Genomic DNA, 17,988 nt, shown 5'->3' with positions numbered 1-17,988 from the left:
AGTGAGGCCAGGGGAAAGGAGCAATTGTCTGGACGCTGCACGTGAAGACATCTGGGAACATGGCGGTCTGGATGAGTATGACAGGAAGGGTCACCAGGGCACTTCACTTTCCATCCCCAGAGCTACTCGTGTATTAAGGTAGCAACAATTTACTGAGCATCTCCTGGGTGCCAGGCACTGTGCCAGGGGTTGGGGCTACACCGGGGACTAAGTCACAGCTCCTGCCCCTCGGGGAGGTGTGTGCATATAGAACAAAAGTCCCACAGAGATGATCAGAACAAATGCATTGAGATACGTCAGGCAAAAAGTATGCATCTATTGAGGAGGCAATGGGCCACAAGAGGAAGGGCTCAATTTGGATGAGTCAGGGGAAGGCATCAGGACGGGCTTCACAGAGGAAGAGGCTCTTGAGCAGCATCTTGGATGCCAAGCTAGCATTTGTTAGTACACTGATGGGAAACGATTAATTTTAAACATTGATCTTCTCTCGCTACAGGCACTTCTGCTCACCTGCAGGCCACTCTACTATTGAGATTTCTGACTACTGATGGTGCCCCCGGGATGACACACCACCATTTAGTTCCACCATTAGTGAGCCTGCCTGTACATAAACACACATAGCATACTGCTCCCAATCTCCTCCTGGGAAACCAGGACCTCCCCAATCCCACAGTACCTCCCCAAAGCCCAACACACACTGAGGCTGGTTTCTGCCACCTTCGCCCCTTCTGCAGCCAGCTCTCAGCCCAGACCCTGCAAATGACACCCCCCTGCCTGGGGGCTTCCGAGCCCCCTCCCATCCAGCAGCTCTCCAGTCTTTCCCACCTCTTCCCTTAGAGCTCTAGCCCCATCTCTGGGGGGAATGGTCCCCACTATTCCCCACTGTGGGGGCTTAAGGGAAGGCGAGCAGCTGGTGGGGGATGGGAGCAGAGAATGAGGAAGACAACAGAGACTCAGGCAGGCAGTGATTTTGTTTTTTTATTCTATACAAGTGGAGAGAGAGCCCCTGGGGATAGAGGGACAGATCCACCCTCCCAGGAGAGGAGACACCCCCACCCCTAAGATCTGCAGAGCAAGCAGAGCCTCCCTCTCTCCAGGCTGCTCGCCCACTTCTGGTCCCCCGTGCCTCATCCTGCGCCCCTGGGACAGGGGCTGGCAGAGGGGCTTGGAGGTGTGGGGGCGGGTGGGGGTCGGAGTCCTTGTGAGGCACATGTCGAGAGGAGGGCTGGGGAGGGTACGGTCGCGGCTGTCAGTCTGTTCCCGGCTCACTGGTTCCTGCTGGGAAAATCCAGGGAACCCTGTCTCCCCAGCAAGGAGAGCCAGCCGCCCCTTGTGGGGGCGATGCGTCAGATGGATGGGTGGGCAGGGGGACCACCCTCTCACCGCCCCTCTGGCACCTGTGGGGTCAGGGGGCCGTCTTCTGTCAGGTTCCAGCTTGTCACAGGACTGCGCCCGCCGCGTCCGCTTAGGTTTCAGGGGGGCAGTCCGGCGGCCTGGATCTGGGGGCCCTGCAATGACAGTCAAGACAGGCCTGGCATGTGAGTGGGGCTCCCAGGCTGGGTGCTCACCCAGGCCGTGGCTCCTGGCTGTCTGCCACTCATCCTGTGCCCAGGAAGGGACCTGGAGGTGGGGGAGCAGCAAGGCCCCAGAGGTGCCCCACAGCCCCTCTAGCCAGGTGGCACACCTTGGATCTCAGGCTCCTCTTGGTCTTGCTGTGAGCCCAGCCTCAGACGGGGTGTGTTCATTCCTGGGGCTGCATCCCCAGTCTCGACCTCCTCCCGGCCCCCTGGCTCCTGTGGGGGCCGGTGGCCCCTGGGCACAGCCACGGGCTTGGGGGGCTTCAGAGCTAATGGAGGGTCCTGCAGCTGGCAAAGGAGGAGGAGGCTGGGTCAGTTAGTTTGTCCTTTTGCTTCATCAAAGTTCCCTCCCCACCGCCTTGCTGGCTCTCACCTTAGCATTCCTGGTGGGGACCGTCCTCTCTGGGAAGACAGCCCCCTCATTTTCCTCCTCCCCATCTTGGGAGGCTGGGCTGGGGCTCTGGCAGCCATGGTTGGGGGCGCTCTCCTCAGCTGGGGGATGGGAAGAGAGGAGATACTGCAGGAAAAGACATTCTTGCATATAGCCCTCCCAGTCCCCTGTCCCTGTAAAGCCCTGGAGGCCAGGACTTTCCCCTCCAAGCCCCTCTGCTCCTATGTCTCTGCCTTGGATGTCCCCTTCTGCTCTCCGGTTTCATTAGCCCTTGGTCCCCAGGATCCTCCTGAGCCTGTCACCTCTGCAGGGAGCTCGCGCTGACCCCCTTGAAGAGCAGGGACAGAGCCAGGGTCTGGGGCCTGCTGGGTCCACAGGCATGGCTGCCCATCCAGGGCTGCAGTGGCCCGGGGCCCTGCCAAGGCTGCAGCCTGGCCTTCCTAGGACTCTCTGCCAGTCTGATTTAGGTGGTGAATCTGGAGGAGAGGTGCCTGGCATTCTCGCCGCACCCTAGCCCCGCCTTGTGGCTTTATGCACTCCGAGCCGAGGATATGTCACGTGGATGGGATTGTCTGTGTGTGCATCTGTGAAGTGCAGGTAAGGAAGACCTGGAGGGTACTGGCAATAGGTGTGTGTGTTGGGGGGGGGGGGGGCAGGGGGGAGCACCAAACAGCCATGGTCTCCTAAATGAAAGCTGGAACCCCTCTTTGGGTGTCTTAGCTAGTCTGCTTATGGGACGGGATCATCAGGGAAGATGTCCCAGGTGATATGTTGGCCTTGGAGGATGGGGCAGGTGCCCAGGTGTTGCCAAGCTTCAGCCAGCCTAGCTCTGCAGGGCACCCTCATGCCCTAGCCCTGGGGTGGGAGTGGAGGAGGGAAGGGAGTGTCAACCTCTCCAGGGAGATTTGTCCCTGTCGATGTTGTTGGAGGGTCACATTCCAGGCCTGTGGGAACTGAGAATGATGCCAAGCTGACTGGTTTTCCATTAGTGGCTCCCTAAATGAAAGGTGCTCTGAACCCAGCGGGAGGGAGGTGTCATACTATGATCCCCCACCCTTAATTCTGGAAGGTAAATAACTTGTTTGAGGTCAACACTACGGGTGGTGGCTGAGCCCAATCTAACACCCAGGGTGTCTGAGCTCCAAGGCGGGGGGCTCTTGCCCCTTCTGTGTGGCATCTTTCTGGGTGGGCAGAGGATGGTCTGGTGAGCTATTTGTGGAGGAGACTGGAATGTTTGAGGTGGACCTGGTTGGTACTGCCCACCATTTCCCCAGCTGAGATACAGAGAGAGGCCTTCTTTATGGAGTGTACCATTCTGCTGATGGCCCCTACTCTAGAGAATTCCCTGGAACCATCCACAAAGTTTTGTTCCTGTTGGCTCAGCCTGGCAAGGCACTTTTCTTCTGTGGTGCCTTTCTTCGGTGGTTTGTTTGTTTTGGATGTAGTTTTGTAAATACCCTGAAGCATCTTCACAATGTTGACATTGTACTGCCCCACCTTGATTGGCTTCTGTCTCTTTGGACACACTCAGGCCTTCAGAGCTGCTGCCAGAAAAGAGGCTTTCCATACCTATGTGCCACGTGGCCTCTGCTCGGCGCATGGCGCTGAAGCTCGGCTTGGTGCTTTGGGGGGGTGGTGGGGGCTTCCAGGCTCCAGGCCCTGGAGTGGAGGGAGAGGGTGGGGAAGAGGGAGGGGGGGAAACGCATGTTAGGTGGGGCTCTGAGAGAGGGGTCAAAGGAAGGAAGTGAGAGCGACCATTCTCACCTGCATCATCCGAAGAACGCCGTTTCTGCCAAGCCTGGACGCTGCCCTCCAGGTCTGGGCCTGTGCCCTGAAAGGACAGCTGAGTCAGGTCATAAAAGAAGTCTCTTCCATGTGGGGACTGCGATTAGTAAGGGGCTTCTGCTCTAGCATCTCATGTCACTGGTCCCTAGACACTCAGACTCTTTTCCTCAAGGAATGATACCCATACCACCCCTAGGGGACATAAGAAATGGTTTACATGAATGAATATACTGTTATTTTAATATGTGTTTATTTTATGTGTCATAGAAAAAACATGACTAGTACAAGCCTGTGATTTTAAAAGATGATAATGCATAGGTCCAGACTGAGTTTAAAAAGGTGAGTTGATTTCAATAAAAATATTATGTAAATAATGCCATGGTATGTGGATAAGTTAAAAGCAGTCATAAAGATGGTGATCAGGTCACCAAAATTTGGGAAGCAGCTCTAGAAGTCGAGTATTTTGGGGGCCACACATTTTACAAGGAAACAGAGGCTCTAGAAGGTTAAGTGACTTGTCCAGGGTTCTGCACCAAGTGTAGGGGCAGAACCGCAGCACACACCTTCCTCTCCAAAGCACTGCTCTCTCCACTGACCTACCAACCACAGGCCCATGGGGTGGGGGGAGGGTGGTAGGCCCATGGGGAGGGGAGGATGGTAAGCAGGGACCTGTGGGACCCCCAGTTTGCCACCCCAGGCTCCCCTCACCTCTCGTTTTCCATCAAAGCTCCAACCCTTGGCTCTTCCCAACCCAGGAAGGGCGACACCGTGGACCCTCGGCTGCTGTGCTGTCCCGGGGGCCTGGCCTCCCTCCCCAGGCTCTGCCCCCTCAGTGCCCTGGAACAAGGTACAGGTTTAGAAGCAGTTTCTTATGGAGAAGGGGCTCCACACCCCTCCAAGCCCGCTGTCTGGAAGCCCTGCCCAGACCCTCTGAGGAGCCCTTCCACTGCCCTCATTTGCATGCTGGGAGTCTGGGTCACCAGGCTTAGCCCAAGGAGCCAAGGAGTAGAGACCTGGGATGATGAAGTTCTCCTGATCCCTGAGTTCTAGCATCCTGCCATTAATTGCCTGGGGTGGATGGGCCGTGTGGGGGCAGCAAACCAGGACTCAGAACCCCTGCCTCACTTACCGTCTTCCTGCGGAAGGAAGGCCCCCGGCTCCCGCCAAATGTGGGGAGGAGGCTGCTTTCCTCCTCGGGGCTCCAGCAGGGGGAGGAGTTATTGCCAAGGCTGGGGGGATCTGGGCTGGGGGGGCTCTCCTGAGTCGGGGGTGGGGGTGGGGGAGGAGGGAGGAGGAGCCCCGTGGTGGGGGAGCCTGGCCCCCTGTCCCCCTTGAAGCTCCGGGGCCGGCGAAAGTGAAACAGGCCTCGGCGCCTTTTCTTCTGGAGTGGAGGCAGTGGCGGTTCGGAGAGGCCTGGACGAAGGGTCCTCAGAGTCCGGGGGTAGCTGGGCAGGGTTGGAGTGAGTTAGTGACAAAGTCGTGGGGAGATCCCAATGCCAGATGCTGAGGTCGTTCCGGGCCCAGGGTGGCACTGGCATTAGCCCGTCATGGTTCTCAGAATCTCCCCTCTCCCATCTAATATTGCCTGCTGCTCCATAACTCTGTCTACATATTCCCAGGCGATGGTGTCCTCACCTTTCCTGTCGTAACCCTCCAGCAGTCTCTTCCCTCCCAGGGACCCCTTCCCCCACCTCCTCTCAGCCTCTCCAAGTGACCCAGTTCCTTCTGGAGAGATGCTGGGGCATCTGTGCAGGACAGTGACAGCATGTCCCCTCCAGGCTTGGCACCACTATCATCCCATCCCAGGGCCTGCTACCCAACCCCCAACTCCTGCAATCCCACTCTGGTGGCTCATTCCAGCCCCATTCCTTCCAGCTGTCCTGAGGAGATTCAGAGAACATGGGAATTAAGGGCTGGGTGGGAAAGAAAGAGAATGTGGGGGGAAATGTCCTAGAGAGACTGCCACTGGAGAAACCTCCCTGGGAGGTGGGTGGACACAGGAGCTTTTCTAGGGCCTCGGGGCCTGCTGAAACTGGGGGTGTGCCTGGATGCCACACCTGGAGCTTTCATCCATGACCCTTCTGCTGAAGAAGTCCTCCAGCCCCTCATCCAGGCGGGTGGCCATTCCGTTCTCCTGACGGGTCCCAGGTACTGGTGCCTGCTGGGAGGAAAGTCCTGTAGGATATATTATCTGGGTGAGGAAGCCCTCCTCCCCTCTATTCAAGGCCAGCCCCCTGGGACTTGACCTTGCCTCCTCCTGACCCCATGCAAACACAGACTTCAGGCTACATGGGTATCTCAAGCCTAGCGGCTCTTGACTCTCACCAAGATAACTGCCACTGTCCAGCAGACAGATTTCCTATCTGTGACCAGGTCTAGTTCCATCCAATCTGGATACTTCCTCTTCTGTTCCATGGCCTGCCTGGGCCCCCGCCCGATCCCGCAAGGCTAGGACCTCTGGCATTGGTGCCCTAGAGCTAGAGTCCCTGGCTCTGGCATTGCTAAGTGAAATTGGTCCTCTGGTGAGGCCTTAGGGACTCACACTAGGCCGACCAGGTCCTGGAGGGGTGGTCCTGGGGGGCCGGGGTCTCCCTTGTGTTTGATGCCTTAGTTTATAGCCATGAGTGGGCAGCTCAGATAGACCTTCCCAGGAACCACTAGTTGCAGGCTGGCTGCTCCCGAGTCCTGAGAACCAGCCAGGGGGGATTCCCAGGCTCCCCAGCTGACTTTCCATGTCCTGAGGGCTCCCACCTGTGGGGAGAGCAGTGTTAGAGGGACTAGCAGGAGGGATGGGGAGAGAGCAGACTGGAGAGGCAGAGATAAAAGAAACAGAATCAGTGCCATTAGCACGGAGGCTGGAAGACTCACTAATGAAGGCAGATACTGGCCGGATCTTGCGGCAGCGTTTCTGCTTTTTGATGGCCATGGTGTCCTGCAGAGAGGGAGGCGAATGATGGGGCCTGGTGGCAAGTCCCAGGAGACTCACCTGGAGCCTCCCATTCCTCATGAAGTCTTTTCTTTAGAGTCTATCCTGCCTCCCTGTCCTCAGGCAGCGGAGGCAATGGGAGGAGGGAAGAGGCTGGGAGGGATCAGGGTGAGGGGATGAGACCCAGTGTGGGACAGAGGGTGGAGTCCAGGGACGTAGAAAGGGACAGTGGTTTGCAGGTTCGGGGGCAGGGCCAAGGTTAAGGAGAGGAGTGGGGGTGCTCACAATGTTGGTTCCAAGCTCATCATCTGTGGTCTCTTCGTGGTCGTGGTTCCGGCCTCGGCCTCGGGAGGACAGATCCTGCCCTTGGCCTGGCCCCCCTGGTGGATCTGACAATGTTCTTAGCTGGGCCAGGTGTCGGGCCTAGGGAAGGACAGATGTGAACAAGGAAGATCAAGATCTCAAGGAGGTTGTCCGCCTCCCAGGATCTTGATGGGGAGGGTTGGGGGGGGGCAGGTGGGCTGATGTGGGATGGGGTAGAGGCCCTCCCTGGGCCTGGTGGAGGCTCAGAAGTCTTACCAGGCTCTTGTGGGAGTGGTATAGCTCCTGCAGGATCTCATCTACTATGGAGTTGGTCAAGTAAGTGACGACTGAGAGCTTCACTTCACTGTGGGCACAGGAGGAGCTACTTAGCTCCCTGCTCCCCACCTCGGAGTCTCTGCCCCAGCCTTTCCCAGATGCCTGAGGGAGTGGGCCAGCTGCCCTGGCCACCCACGGAGAACACAGCTGCTATACAAGGTACCCTGGGTCTACCTCAGCTCCACCCACAGCCCTTCCAGCCTAGGGGTGTGTGGATGAGGAGGGTGGACGAAAAGGAACTGCAGGGAAGGAGGAGCAGAGGGGCTCTGGGTCAGGCCCCTGGAGCTCCAGGGCAACAGAGAGAGGTAAGTCGAGTTGCTGAGTGAATTCTGCTGGCCTCAGCTGGCATCATTGACTCAATGGACACGAGTTTGAGCAAACTCCAGGAGATAGTGAAGGACAGGGATGCTTGGAGTGCTGCAGTCAATGGGGTCGCAAAGAGCTGGACACAACTGAGTGACTGAACAACAACTGCTGTAACAGCAGGAACCAGTACTTCTTGAGCTTGCCTGTTTCATGGGTTTGGGTTATAATTGTCCTTCGTTTCCTTGTCTTGAGAGGTGGTACCCAGATTGGAATGAAGGAGTGCTCTCGGGGCCATGAAAACTTGGGGGCATAGGCAGTGCAGTCCATGTACCCGTATTCTTTGTCTCTATCTCTCAGGAGGCTGCGCTTTGTTTTCAGAGGTCAGTTCCTGGGGTCTGTGTGTGGCTGTGTGTATGTGTACACCTGTGTGCACTGTCTGGACTCCTAAACCCCAGCTCAGCATTTACACTTCTAGGGCAAAGACCAGTCAGACCCTAAATAGCAAGGTTGCAGTTGGTTAAAGATTCATCTCTTATAATGGAGACTGTCATTCATTATTCATTGCTGATAGCTGGGCCCTGGAGTCCCTAAGTGCTCAAGGCCAAGTCCAGCCCGCCCCAGCCCCGCCCCTGCCTCTCACTCCAGCTTGTTCTGAATATCCTGTCCCGCCTGCTCCAGTAGCGCCCCGCGGATGAAGTTCCGGGGCACGGTGACACGCTCGGCCACGTTGCTCAGCATCTTGTTGTGCCCTTCGGCCACTCGCATGGCCACGGGGCATAATTCCTGCGTCAGGCTGACCATGGACTCCAGGATCACCTAGTGTGGGAGGAAAGGAGGCCAGAGCCCCAAGGAGGTCAGGGCTGGCCCCACAACGGAAGAGACCGCAGCGTGCCTAGCTCGTCAAGGTCACAGGGCAGGTTAGCAGCAGAGCCTCGGACACTCAGGCCTCCCCACATCCTGGTCAGTGTTCCTGCCATCCTACCACATGGACACATGGACAGGGGAGAGTCAGTCTAAGGATCAGAGTCCAGAGGGAGAGGTCAGAGTTCAGGGGCTAAGGCAGCAAACATCCAAGCCCAGTTTTCTGGCAATGCCTTGGCGCAGCGGGCGTGTAGGTGGTCTTCTGTATTTCCTTCTAGCCCACAGTAATCCCCCTGTGCTGACTTCTGCCCTTGGCTAAGGGTCCCCCGGGACTTGCCTGCAGCTCCTTGTCCACAGCCTTGGACACCTCACTGGCCACTGACTCCAGCCTCTGCCGCACAGGCCCGTCGTTGGCCAGCATGTGGCCCAGCTCGTAGAGGCTGGGAAACAGCTGGAGAAGGAACAGGGTCTGATCAGAAAGCCAGAATTGGGCCTCACTGGGTCCCTGGGGGCCCCGGGCTAGGAGGGTAGATGCACGGGGCAGGGGCTGGATACTCCTGGGTTGGCACGTGGCCTTCCTGTGCCCTCCAGACTGTCAGGGGCTGCAGAACGCTCACCGCCCGGGAGTTCTTGGCATCCTTGATGAGATCCCGGGCATAGAGCAGCTCGTCCTGCACAGGCTCCAGGGGGCACAGCCTCAGGGCCCGGACCTCCTCCTGCACCCGTCCGCATAGTCGCTGTAGCATCTGCAGCACCGTGGCAGGAGTGTCAGGGGGACCCCCACCTCTTCACCTTCCCAGGTGGGCCCTGGGCGCCCCATTTCTGGGCTCCCTTGGACCATGTCGCTGGTGCTGGCACTGACGGGGCAAGGGTGACGTCTGCGGATGGCCTGTCCCCTCCTCTTCTTGGGAGGCCCTTCTTGAACGCTCAGCAGAGCTCCCGCAGTCCTGGGACCCCTTGTCCGGGACCCCTGCTGTTTGCCCACATGTTCTCTCATGTTTGGGGCCCACGTTCTGCATGTCCTTTCTATTTGCTCTCCCACACGCTCAGTCCAGCTGTAGGCACCTCAGGATGCCTCTCTCCTGACCCCTCCCCATCCCGCCCTGCACCCCAACACATCACCCCTGTGCTCCCCGCATGCCCACGTGCACCCCCGTGTCCCCCAGGGAAACGTTTACTTGCTCGGCGCTGCTGGTCACCAGGCCCTGCTGCAGCCTGAAGGCCTGCTCCTGGGGGCATGTCTGGGAGTGATTGTTCCTCACCAGGCACCACTGGATCTAGAGATGATGGGTGGGTGGGGTCAGGACCAGGGCAGGCGGGCTGGCCCCTGCTCCCGGGGATCCACCCTGCTCAGGCCACCACCTTCTGCCAGACGTCCTCGGTGCGTTCGGGAGCGCTGCGGTAGGCTTGGGAGATATCGCTCACTGGGAAGGACATGAAGCGCAGCGTGTGGTTGCTGTGGGACAGAGTGGCCCAGCTAGGTGGGGAGGAGGTGCAGGGCAGGCTCCTGCTACCCACACCCCCCTCTTGCTGACCATGTCCCTCCATGGTCCTCCTCAAGATTTTTATGCAATTAGGTCAGGTGGGCTGGACTGGGGCTTGTGAAGTTCAGGCTGGATCCAGGTACAGGGAGGCTGGGGGCTTGGTTAGGGCAAGGCCCTAGCCTACTCACCTCTCCAGGGCCCTCGCAATGTCCAGAAAGCCCAGGGCGGATGTATTGTTCCGATCCCAGAGGATAGTTCTGGGGAAAGGGTGGGCATCAGCTTGTTACCCCTCCTACTGGGCCTCTCTTAGGGAGCAGGGACACCCCCGCTGGGAGCCCTCCCACCTTTCCTGGTTAATGAGGCTGACTCAGAGGTAGTCCTGGGACTAAGGGTCTCCTGGAAACTGGGGTATAAGCAGTGAGGCAGCAGGGAGGGCAGGTATGTGTGTTTGGGGCAGGGCTGGGGCACCAGGTGAGAGGGTTGAGGCGTGGGCCCCACCTGAGGGAGGAGTTTATCTGCAGGGCCTTAGACAGCATCTTGGCCCCGATGTCCTCCATGCCATTGCCGCTCAAATCCACCTTCGCCAGGCAGGTGTTGCTGCCCAGGGCATTGATGAGGATGCTGGTGCGAAGCTTCAGCCGGGAGTCTGCCACCGACAGTGACTGCAGGGACTGTGTGGGCAAGTGGGGGGTTGGACCCGGTCCCTGCAGCCCCCGTCACTGCAGGTCCCCTCCCAGGCCCCGGCACTCACACAGTCCTCTTCCTGGATCAGCTGTACCAGCTTGTGGAGGATCTCCTCCAGGGTCCTGTGGGAAGTCGGGGCTCAGAGTAGGAGGGGAGGGGGCTGGGGTCATGCTACTGGAGCAGCAGAAAGGTGGTCAGGGGTGATACAGTGAGCCAAAAGGATAGGCCAATGATGGAGCAGGGCTCTGGGGGTATAGGGAGGGGCCTCACTTGGCCTTGACGTTGAAGTTCTTGCCCAGGAACAGGTGCTTGAGAGACTTGTTCTTCCCAAGTGCAGGCACCAGTGTCAGGAGGTCCGAGTCGAACCCTGGCCGGCAGACGGAGAGGCCTGGACTTGAGGCCCGAGGCTCACGGGAGTCACCTGAGGGTTTCCCCGCCAGGCTCTAGGCCCCCGTCCCCACCTGGCCCCCAGGAAGGGAAGGGCCCTCACTCACCATTGTCTGACAGATCTAGGCTGCCCACACAGGTGACAGCCCCCAGCTGCTCCTGCAAAGCCTGGGCTCCAGCTGAGCGGAGCTGTAGAGACACAGTAGGGGTGAGGCAGGAGGCAGGGGTTGGAGTAGAAGATAGGGCCCCTCTAATGCTCAGAGATAAGAGGAGTCTCGCCAGGATTCAAGGTCAAGTTGGGTCTCGGGTGTGAAATCAGAAGGCCCCTTCTCCACACCAGATCCTTCCCCAGGGCTCTCTCCCCTTCCTTCGGCCAGAAAAATCTCTGGGCCGCTGCTCTGGAGACAGCCTGCTCCTGCCATCTGCTGGGAAAGCCTGGTATTTTCCATCCCCAAGCAGTCAGGGAGGGGATACCGGAGACTGGAAATGACCTCTAGAAAGAGTGGAGGTGTGGTCAGGTCGTGGGGCTGCAGAGGGGGAGTGCAGAAGCAATGTGGAGTCAGAGCTTGACTTAGGTCAGAGAGATGAAGGGTGGGGGAAGGGGGCTCACCTCACAGCTGCTGAGGTCCAGGTGCAGATCGCTGAGGTGACTGTTGAGGGACAGGCCCTGGAGCAGCGCCCTGTGGGAGGAAGGTCAGCCGGCCCCCCTTTACCCTTCGCCCCTTCTCCCAGGGCTCCCCCTCGGACGCCCCCAACCCTGCACCCACCCGACCTGAGGGCCTCCAGGGGCAGCCTCGTGGCCGATAGGTTGACATGGCTCAGAGTATAGGCGCTGCTGAAGAACTGCTTGAAGGCCGGGGGGGCCTCCCGGCCCTTCCTGCGGAGATGTCTGGGGTCAGCAAGGGAGGGGGTGCCCACGGCTTGCCCAGCCCTTCCCCACACCCCTGCGCTCCAACCTGTGGGAGCAGCTGTTTCGAGCCAGGTTGAGGTAGGTGAGGTGGGAGCAGCAGCCGTGGAGCAGCGCGCCCAGAAGCTGTGGGGGGAGACAGGGCACATCGCATGGGGCTGGGAAGGCTGCTGGGAGGAGCAGCGAGGACTCCCTCCTCCAACCCCACCAAGGTCCTGGCGCTTCACCCTTGCTGGTCAGTCTGTGCAAGTCCCGCTCTGCCTGCCCCACTTAGCCTCTTCAAGCCTCAGTTGCCCCTCTGTGGAAAGTGGGTCTCCTCCCACCGGCCTGGCCCCAGGGGTGTGAGAGGCTCATAGGCAGTGGATGTGTTAAAGTCAGGGCCGCCACAGGCTTAGAAGGTGGCTGGTTCAAGTTACGGAAGGAGTCCTTTCCTCTGGGGGGACTCAGCCCTGCGCTGGGGCAGACAGCCAGGGGATGGGTCCAGGCTGGCCTTCAGGCACAGCCAGCACAACCTTGGGCAGCGCATAGACAAAGTGTCACATGGGGGTAAGTTTTGGGGTCGCTTAGGAATAACCTGAAGTCATCCTGCCAGCTCTGCCCACCTCTCTACTCAAAGAGAGTAGAGACCAGAGAATACAAGGTGAGGCAGAGACACACCCTGGCCTCCCCAAGTCCCTGAAGGCTGGCTCCCCCATCACCAACCCCTCACCGAGTCGATGGTGCAGTCGGTCCCCGCCAGGTCCAGGTGTACCAGGGCATTGGGCTGGGCCAGGAAACTGTAGAGGGCCTGGGAAGGAAGGACAGAGGGGGCTGCAGGGGGAGGGGTGACAGAGCCCCTCCCCTCCTCAGGGCTAAAGGGCAGAGACTCCAGGCCCTAAGTGTATTTCTGCAGGGACTTGAGGCTCTGTTCATGGACTCACATTGGCCTCATCGGTGGCGAGCAGCCCAGGGTTCTTGCTCAGGTCCAGGTACCGGAGGGAGCTGGCAAAGGCCGGGTTGGCCCCAAAGGTCTGGCCCAGCGCCTGGAGCCCTGAGGACAGCGGGCACTGGGCTGGGTTGGCCCCCATCCCCACCTCTCCGCCTTGCACACAACCTTTCCCCACTCCCCAGCTGTGCTCCTGTCCCTTCTGTGATCCTGGGATGCCATGTGCATGGGCGGGGCCTCTGGGACTTGACACTGAAGGCAGTATGGGGAGGGGTGGGAGGGTCAGGTCAGAGGTCAGGGGTCCTGGGGCAAGTACCTCTAGGGGAGATGGCAGTCTTGGCCAGGCACAGTTTGGTGAGGCCAGTGGGGAAGCAGAGGAGCTGCTGGCTCAGACTGAGGAAACCTGGGGAGTGGAGAGAGAAAAGGGCCTCCCTGAGAGATAGGAAGTGGGGGCAGGCGGTGCAGAGTCAGACGGAGGGCTTGAGTGGAATGTGGGCCTGGGGTGTAGGATGGAGGTATTGGGATGGGGCTGGCGTCAGGTCGGAGAGTCCCTGTTCAGCCCGGGGTTGGGCTCTGGGCTGGGCTGGAGGGGGGTCTGCATTGCGGTGGGGGTTGGATTCAGGGCCGGGGCTCACCCTTGTCCTCGATGGGGTTGTGGGACAGAGTGAGGGCATGCAGCACACAGCTCCCGTTCTCCCCAAACACCCCGGCCAGCTTCTGGACAAAGTCCCTTCAGGGAAGGGGAGGAAGGATGTGTTTGTCCCAGGCTCTGGGCTTCCCCTCCTCCTCCATCTGCCTGCCTGGCTGGGGCTGTGATGGTCTGAGGTCCCCACAGGTGGGGAGCAGCTCGGGGCCTGCAGGGAGCCTGCTGTCGCTCAGGAGTACCTGGGGAGTGGCGCTGAGACAAAGTCAAGCTGTGGGTCCTCAAGACCAGAGCAGAGTAGTCTGCTCTGTGGCTGATGGCAGAAGGGGATGGGGCTCGGAGACATTGGGGAAGGCCGTGGAGCTAGGGGTCAGGAGGCTTAGGTGGGACTTGCTGTGTGCCCTCTTTGGGCTTCAGTCTCCTCTTCTGTAAAGTGAGGAGCTGGATGAGATGGTTCTACATCACGAGAACTACATCATGCTCTGAGGTTCTGGGACCCTAAAACTATATCAAGGGGCACCACTGCCCAAGAAGGAGGCTGGCCTCACGTCTTAAGCCCGGCATTGTCCAGCACCAGCTCTTCAAGGCTCCCCGACTTGCTCAGGGTGTGTAGCACCTGTTCTAGCACTTCGGAGCCCTGGGGACAGAGGGGGTCATGTGGTCAGGAGCCAGGAAGGGCACTACTCTCCCGTCCCCCATTCCCCCTAGACCCTACCAGCCGCAGGTCTTTGCAGTAGAGTTTGGTGAACCATTGGTTGTAGGCCAGGGCTGCCACCATTAGGGCCAAGTCTCTGTGGGAAGATTGATGGGGGCAGGAAGGTGGTGAGCAGGTGACTGGGGCGGGAGAGAAGAGACTAAGGATGGGGTGGTTGGAAGCCTAGGTGGGTGGAGGGCAGTGGGTGTGGGGGCTGGGACACAGAGCCCAGGCTGGGTGGGACCAGAAGGGCCAGGGCTGGGCTAAGGCTGGAATGTGGGGTTAAGTCTCTATCCCAGAAACTTACCGGCTCTCCAAGTGGCTGAAATCCAAAAGATTGAACTCTCGGTTATCCTCGGCATGATAGATGGTGTCCACATCCTTGGAGAGGTGGAACTGGCTCATATCTGCTCTCTTCCTCCTTGGCCCCCTCCCACCAGGTCCCACCTGCCCGCCTGCCAGGTCCCTGCCCAAACGCACCCATTGCACCTCTTCACGACAGTGCAGCCCATTGTAGTCACACAGGGCAGCGTAGGTCTCAGAGAAGCCACCTGTGGGGCAGGAGATGGGCTGGCTCCTTAAAGGCTAAGGGGGTGGGGAAGAGACTTGGAGTTCAAGGAAACGTCAAGGTCATTTTATGTGCCATTGTCTTGGGTTCCTGCAGCATCACGAACCTCTGAGTTCTGGGAGCTGTGGAGTCTTAGGGCAGGCAAAGCCCTATACACAGGGGACTGAGCAAGAGGCAGGGTGGTGTAGGCCCCCCTTCCCTCGAATCTGCCCCTGCTCACCACAGACACTGTGGGTGGTGGATGTGGAAGTCTCAGAGTTGGGGGATGTGTCTCGGGGCCCATCCGGGGTGTCTGCATTTCCACGCCGGATTAGACTCCTGGAAAAACAACAAATCCATCCCAAGAGGGGTGGAAAGAGGCTCTCAATTCTTCCTCTGTTACAGCTTCTGGATCCCCAGGAAAAGCAGGACTGGGGACATGAGAGCTCTTCTCCTTGATGTCACGGGGTCCCAGGACCAGGGGAAGGAGGGAGGGGGGAGGAGGAGAGAGACTCCTCCTTTGCCACTCACCCAGGGCCAGGGCAGACCTTGGAGAGGGCAGAGCTCACGTGTCGCGTCACCTGGTCCACACTCTCAGCCGATGGCAGCCGCATGCTCACCATGCCACGCTCCGTCTCCACTAGGATCTGGGGGAGAGGGAGCGGCAGGGCCTCAGACACGGGTTCCCTCCTCCTGCTGACCCAGGAGGGGGGCCCACGCTCCAGTGCTCACCTGGTTCTGACTGAGCGTGTTAAAGGCGCGGATCTCTAGGACATTGAAGGAGCTCTCCACCTGAGGGGTGGGGGCATGGGAACATGCAGCTCCTGGTCAGAGTCTGGCTGCTGGGCTCAGAGGAGAGCACCCTGGGTGTTCTCCCACTCATCAGCCCAACTCACCTTGGCTGGGACTTTAAGGGGGAAGAAGTGGAGACGCCAGGAGGTCAGGGCCTTCAGAGAGGGAAAAATAGAGTGTCAGCAGCAAATGGTAGTTTCCTGGGCTCTAGTCCCCCTGCCCTCTGTCAGCCCCTCAGTCCGTGTGCACCCCCTGCCAGCTGGCCTTCTGCTCTGGAAGTCCCCGATTCTCTCTTATGCCCTGCCCCAGGTTCCTGGACATCCAGCCAGTCCAGCCTCCCCCTCCCACGGCTATGTCTTCTTAGCATTCCTCCACCTCTGTCTCCTTTGCCCCCCAGGTTCCTTGCCTTTACCAGCCCAGGTGCCCTTGATTCCCCCTCCCCTCCTCTAGTCCAGTGCCCTCACCAGTACTCGGTCCTCGAACTTCTTGGGCTTTGTCTCCAGCTTCACGCGATGTTGTTGCAGCACAGCCCCTTGGCTCAGGCACCTCCGGATGCTGTCTGCAGGTGGGTGGTAGGCTGCTCAGGGGCCCCCTTACCCCAGCCGCCCCCACATACCCAAGGCCCTCCAAGGGCAGGGTCAGAGAGGAGGAGAGAGAATCAGGGAGAGACAAAGAAGAACAGGAATTGAGACCTTTCCTTCTTGGGTGACTTTTTCTACTAGAGAGGCAGGGGTGCTACGGAGAAAACTCTGGCTTCTGATGTCCCTGAGCTGAGGGACAGTACTTGGGTGGCACTCTGGGAGAGTGTGACGGATTTTCCCAACCCGTGCACTCCAGCAGCTGTCAACCCCCACAGAGTGAGTCAGTGTTTAGGGGCGCGGGGGTGTCCCACTACATGCTTGATGGTCTGGGTGTGGTGTCTGCCTTTTACTATGTGTGTAAAGAAGATGCCAGGGAGCTTGTGTTGGGGATGGGTAAGCGTGAATGAGTATGCTATACTTGCAGTTGTGAAAGGGGCATGGAGCCAGCCAGTTCTCCTGTGGGTGGGGGGTAGGGAGGTAGGAAGGAGTTAGTGTTTAAATGAGTCCCATATCCATCTGCTGGAGAATCATCCAGATATCCCAGGGCGTCTGCGTGTGCACGCGTGCGTGTGTGTGTGCAGTTTCTGTAAAGATGTGTGTAGACACATCTCACAACTGTGCTTGTGTGCCTCTGGAGGTGTGGGAAATTGGCACGGTGTAGCATGCCTCTGAGTATCCTTGAGAGTCCTGGTTTCTGCGTGGGCTAGCCTGTGCTCCCACCTCTGGGGGTCAGGGTTGTGGCTGTGCTGGTGGGGTGGGGGGTCGGTCTTGGTTTGGAACAGTCTGAGAACCAGGCAAACAGGAGAGGCCTTGAGGTGTGGGTGTGGGGTAGAGAGCAGGGGGCAGGCTGGTATGGGGATTGTTGTAGGTGAGCTGCAGAGACCCTGCTCCCGGTTTTAGCTCCAATCCAAGCCCTCTTCCCTGACTCCCGTCTTTGCCCCCACTGGCCTGGGCACAGCCGGGCTTCTCCGGAGGGGCTCTTTGGAGCCAGTTCCGGGGCGGGGCCGGGAGGAGGGAGGGTGTTGAGCCTAGAGGCGGTCAGGACCTGGGGCAGCTCCCATCACCCGGCGGGGCGGGCCTGGCTCCGCCCGGCGGGGGAAAGGGGACTCTCCGGCAGGGAGACTGGATGCTTCGCCTAGGGATGGGCCAGGATAGCTGAGAGTCAGCCCCAGGGAGCGTGAAGGGACTGCACCTGTCACTGAAGATCGGGACGGGCGGCTCTGGGACAGGTAGGTCCTGACGGGCGAGGCGAAGGGGCAGCGGAGGATGCTCTGGGGACAGCGATGCCCCGAGCTGGGATGCAAGGGCAGGGGGCTGCCCTGGAACCGGGATGCATGAGGGGCGGAGGGACCGGGATGTACCGCGGGGAGGAACGCACTAGGGCTGGGAGGCTCCCGGACGGAGCGTCCCAGAGACCACCGCAGCCTCGTACCTTGCAGCTCGCGGGTGAGCTCCGCGCTGGACTTGGCCATGGCGGCCGCTGCTGCCGCTGTTGCTGCAGAGGAGCCGCCGTCGCCGCCGCCGAGGAGCCGCGGCACATGCTACACCCGGCTCCGGCAGGGCCCGGGCGCTGAGCGCTGCAGCAGCCGCGGAGCCCGCTCCTGTCAGGGGCGGCTGCGCGAGCGCTCCTCCCCCCGCCTCGGAGCGCCGGGTCTCCCGCCCCGCCCGGAGAGGTGCCGGATTGAGCATGCGCGCCGCGCCTCCCGGCCGCGTGAGACCCTGCGCGCGCTCGCGCCCACCCCTCCCGCCGGCTCCCGCGTGCGACGCCCAGTGCGTGTCGCCTTGGAGCTCGGGCTATCTCCCGGGTGCGGGGACAGCGCCCTCACTTTCCGTGTCATCCACTCCTCGGGCACCGTCAG

The 17,988-nt window shown here is 59.8% G+C and overlaps 1 protein-coding gene across 1 annotated transcript; it reads right to left on the bottom strand.

Annotated features, from left to right (window-relative positions):
* Positions 1-998: 998 nt before the first annotated feature.
* Positions 999-17,601, bottom strand: CARMIL3 (capping protein regulator and myosin 1 linker 3). Its single transcript, XM_061158319.1, has 40 exons — positions 17,322-17,601; positions 16,013-16,125; positions 15,653-15,703; positions 15,489-15,548; positions 15,288-15,403; positions 14,998-15,095; positions 14,690-14,760; positions 14,517-14,590; positions 14,231-14,306; positions 14,064-14,152; positions 13,508-13,602; positions 13,189-13,275; positions 12,868-12,977; positions 12,657-12,734; positions 11,997-12,073; positions 11,813-11,917; positions 11,651-11,720; positions 11,148-11,229; positions 10,924-11,020; positions 10,721-10,775; positions 10,468-10,640; positions 10,158-10,226; positions 9,848-9,941; positions 9,664-9,762; positions 9,103-9,231; positions 8,823-8,936; positions 8,265-8,440; positions 7,259-7,346; positions 6,965-7,102; positions 6,622-6,685; positions 6,296-6,504; positions 5,811-5,911; positions 4,883-5,198; positions 4,462-4,590; positions 3,733-3,799; positions 3,538-3,627; positions 1,951-2,069; positions 1,685-1,865; positions 1,398-1,508; positions 999-1,275 (listed from the first exon to the last, which is right to left on the bottom strand). The coding sequence occupies exons 1-40, from the start codon at positions 17,599-17,601 to the stop codon at positions 1,250-1,252; spliced, it is 4,377 nt and encodes a 1,458-aa protein (XP_061014302.1). The 3' UTR covers positions 999-1,249.
* Positions 17,602-17,988: the final 387 nt, after the last annotated feature.

This window comes from Dama dama, chromosome 12, assembly GCF_033118175.1.
Source record: "Dama dama isolate Ldn47 chromosome 12, ASM3311817v1, whole genome shotgun sequence".
Taxonomy (NCBI): Eukaryota; Metazoa; Chordata; class Mammalia; order Artiodactyla; family Cervidae; genus Dama; species Dama dama.
The sequence above is the reverse complement of the archived record's forward strand: the minus strand, read 5'-3'. Positions and strand labels throughout refer to the sequence as shown.

Bases quoted from the DNA above. Each gene is read 5' to 3' on its own strand.
- CARMIL3 (XM_061158319.1), bottom strand. From the start codon at position 17,601: ATGGCCAAGTCCAGCGCGGAGCTCACCCGCGAGCTGCAAGGTACGAGG. The intron at 15,549-15,652 runs GTGAGTTGGGCT...CCCACCCCTCAG, and splicing joins CCCTTAAAGTCCCAGCCAAG to GTGGAGAGCTCCTTCAATGT. The intron at 12,978-13,188 runs GTACTTGCCCCA...CGCTGTCCTCAG, and splicing joins GACTGCCATCTCCCCTAGAG to GGCTCCAGGCGCTGGGCCAG.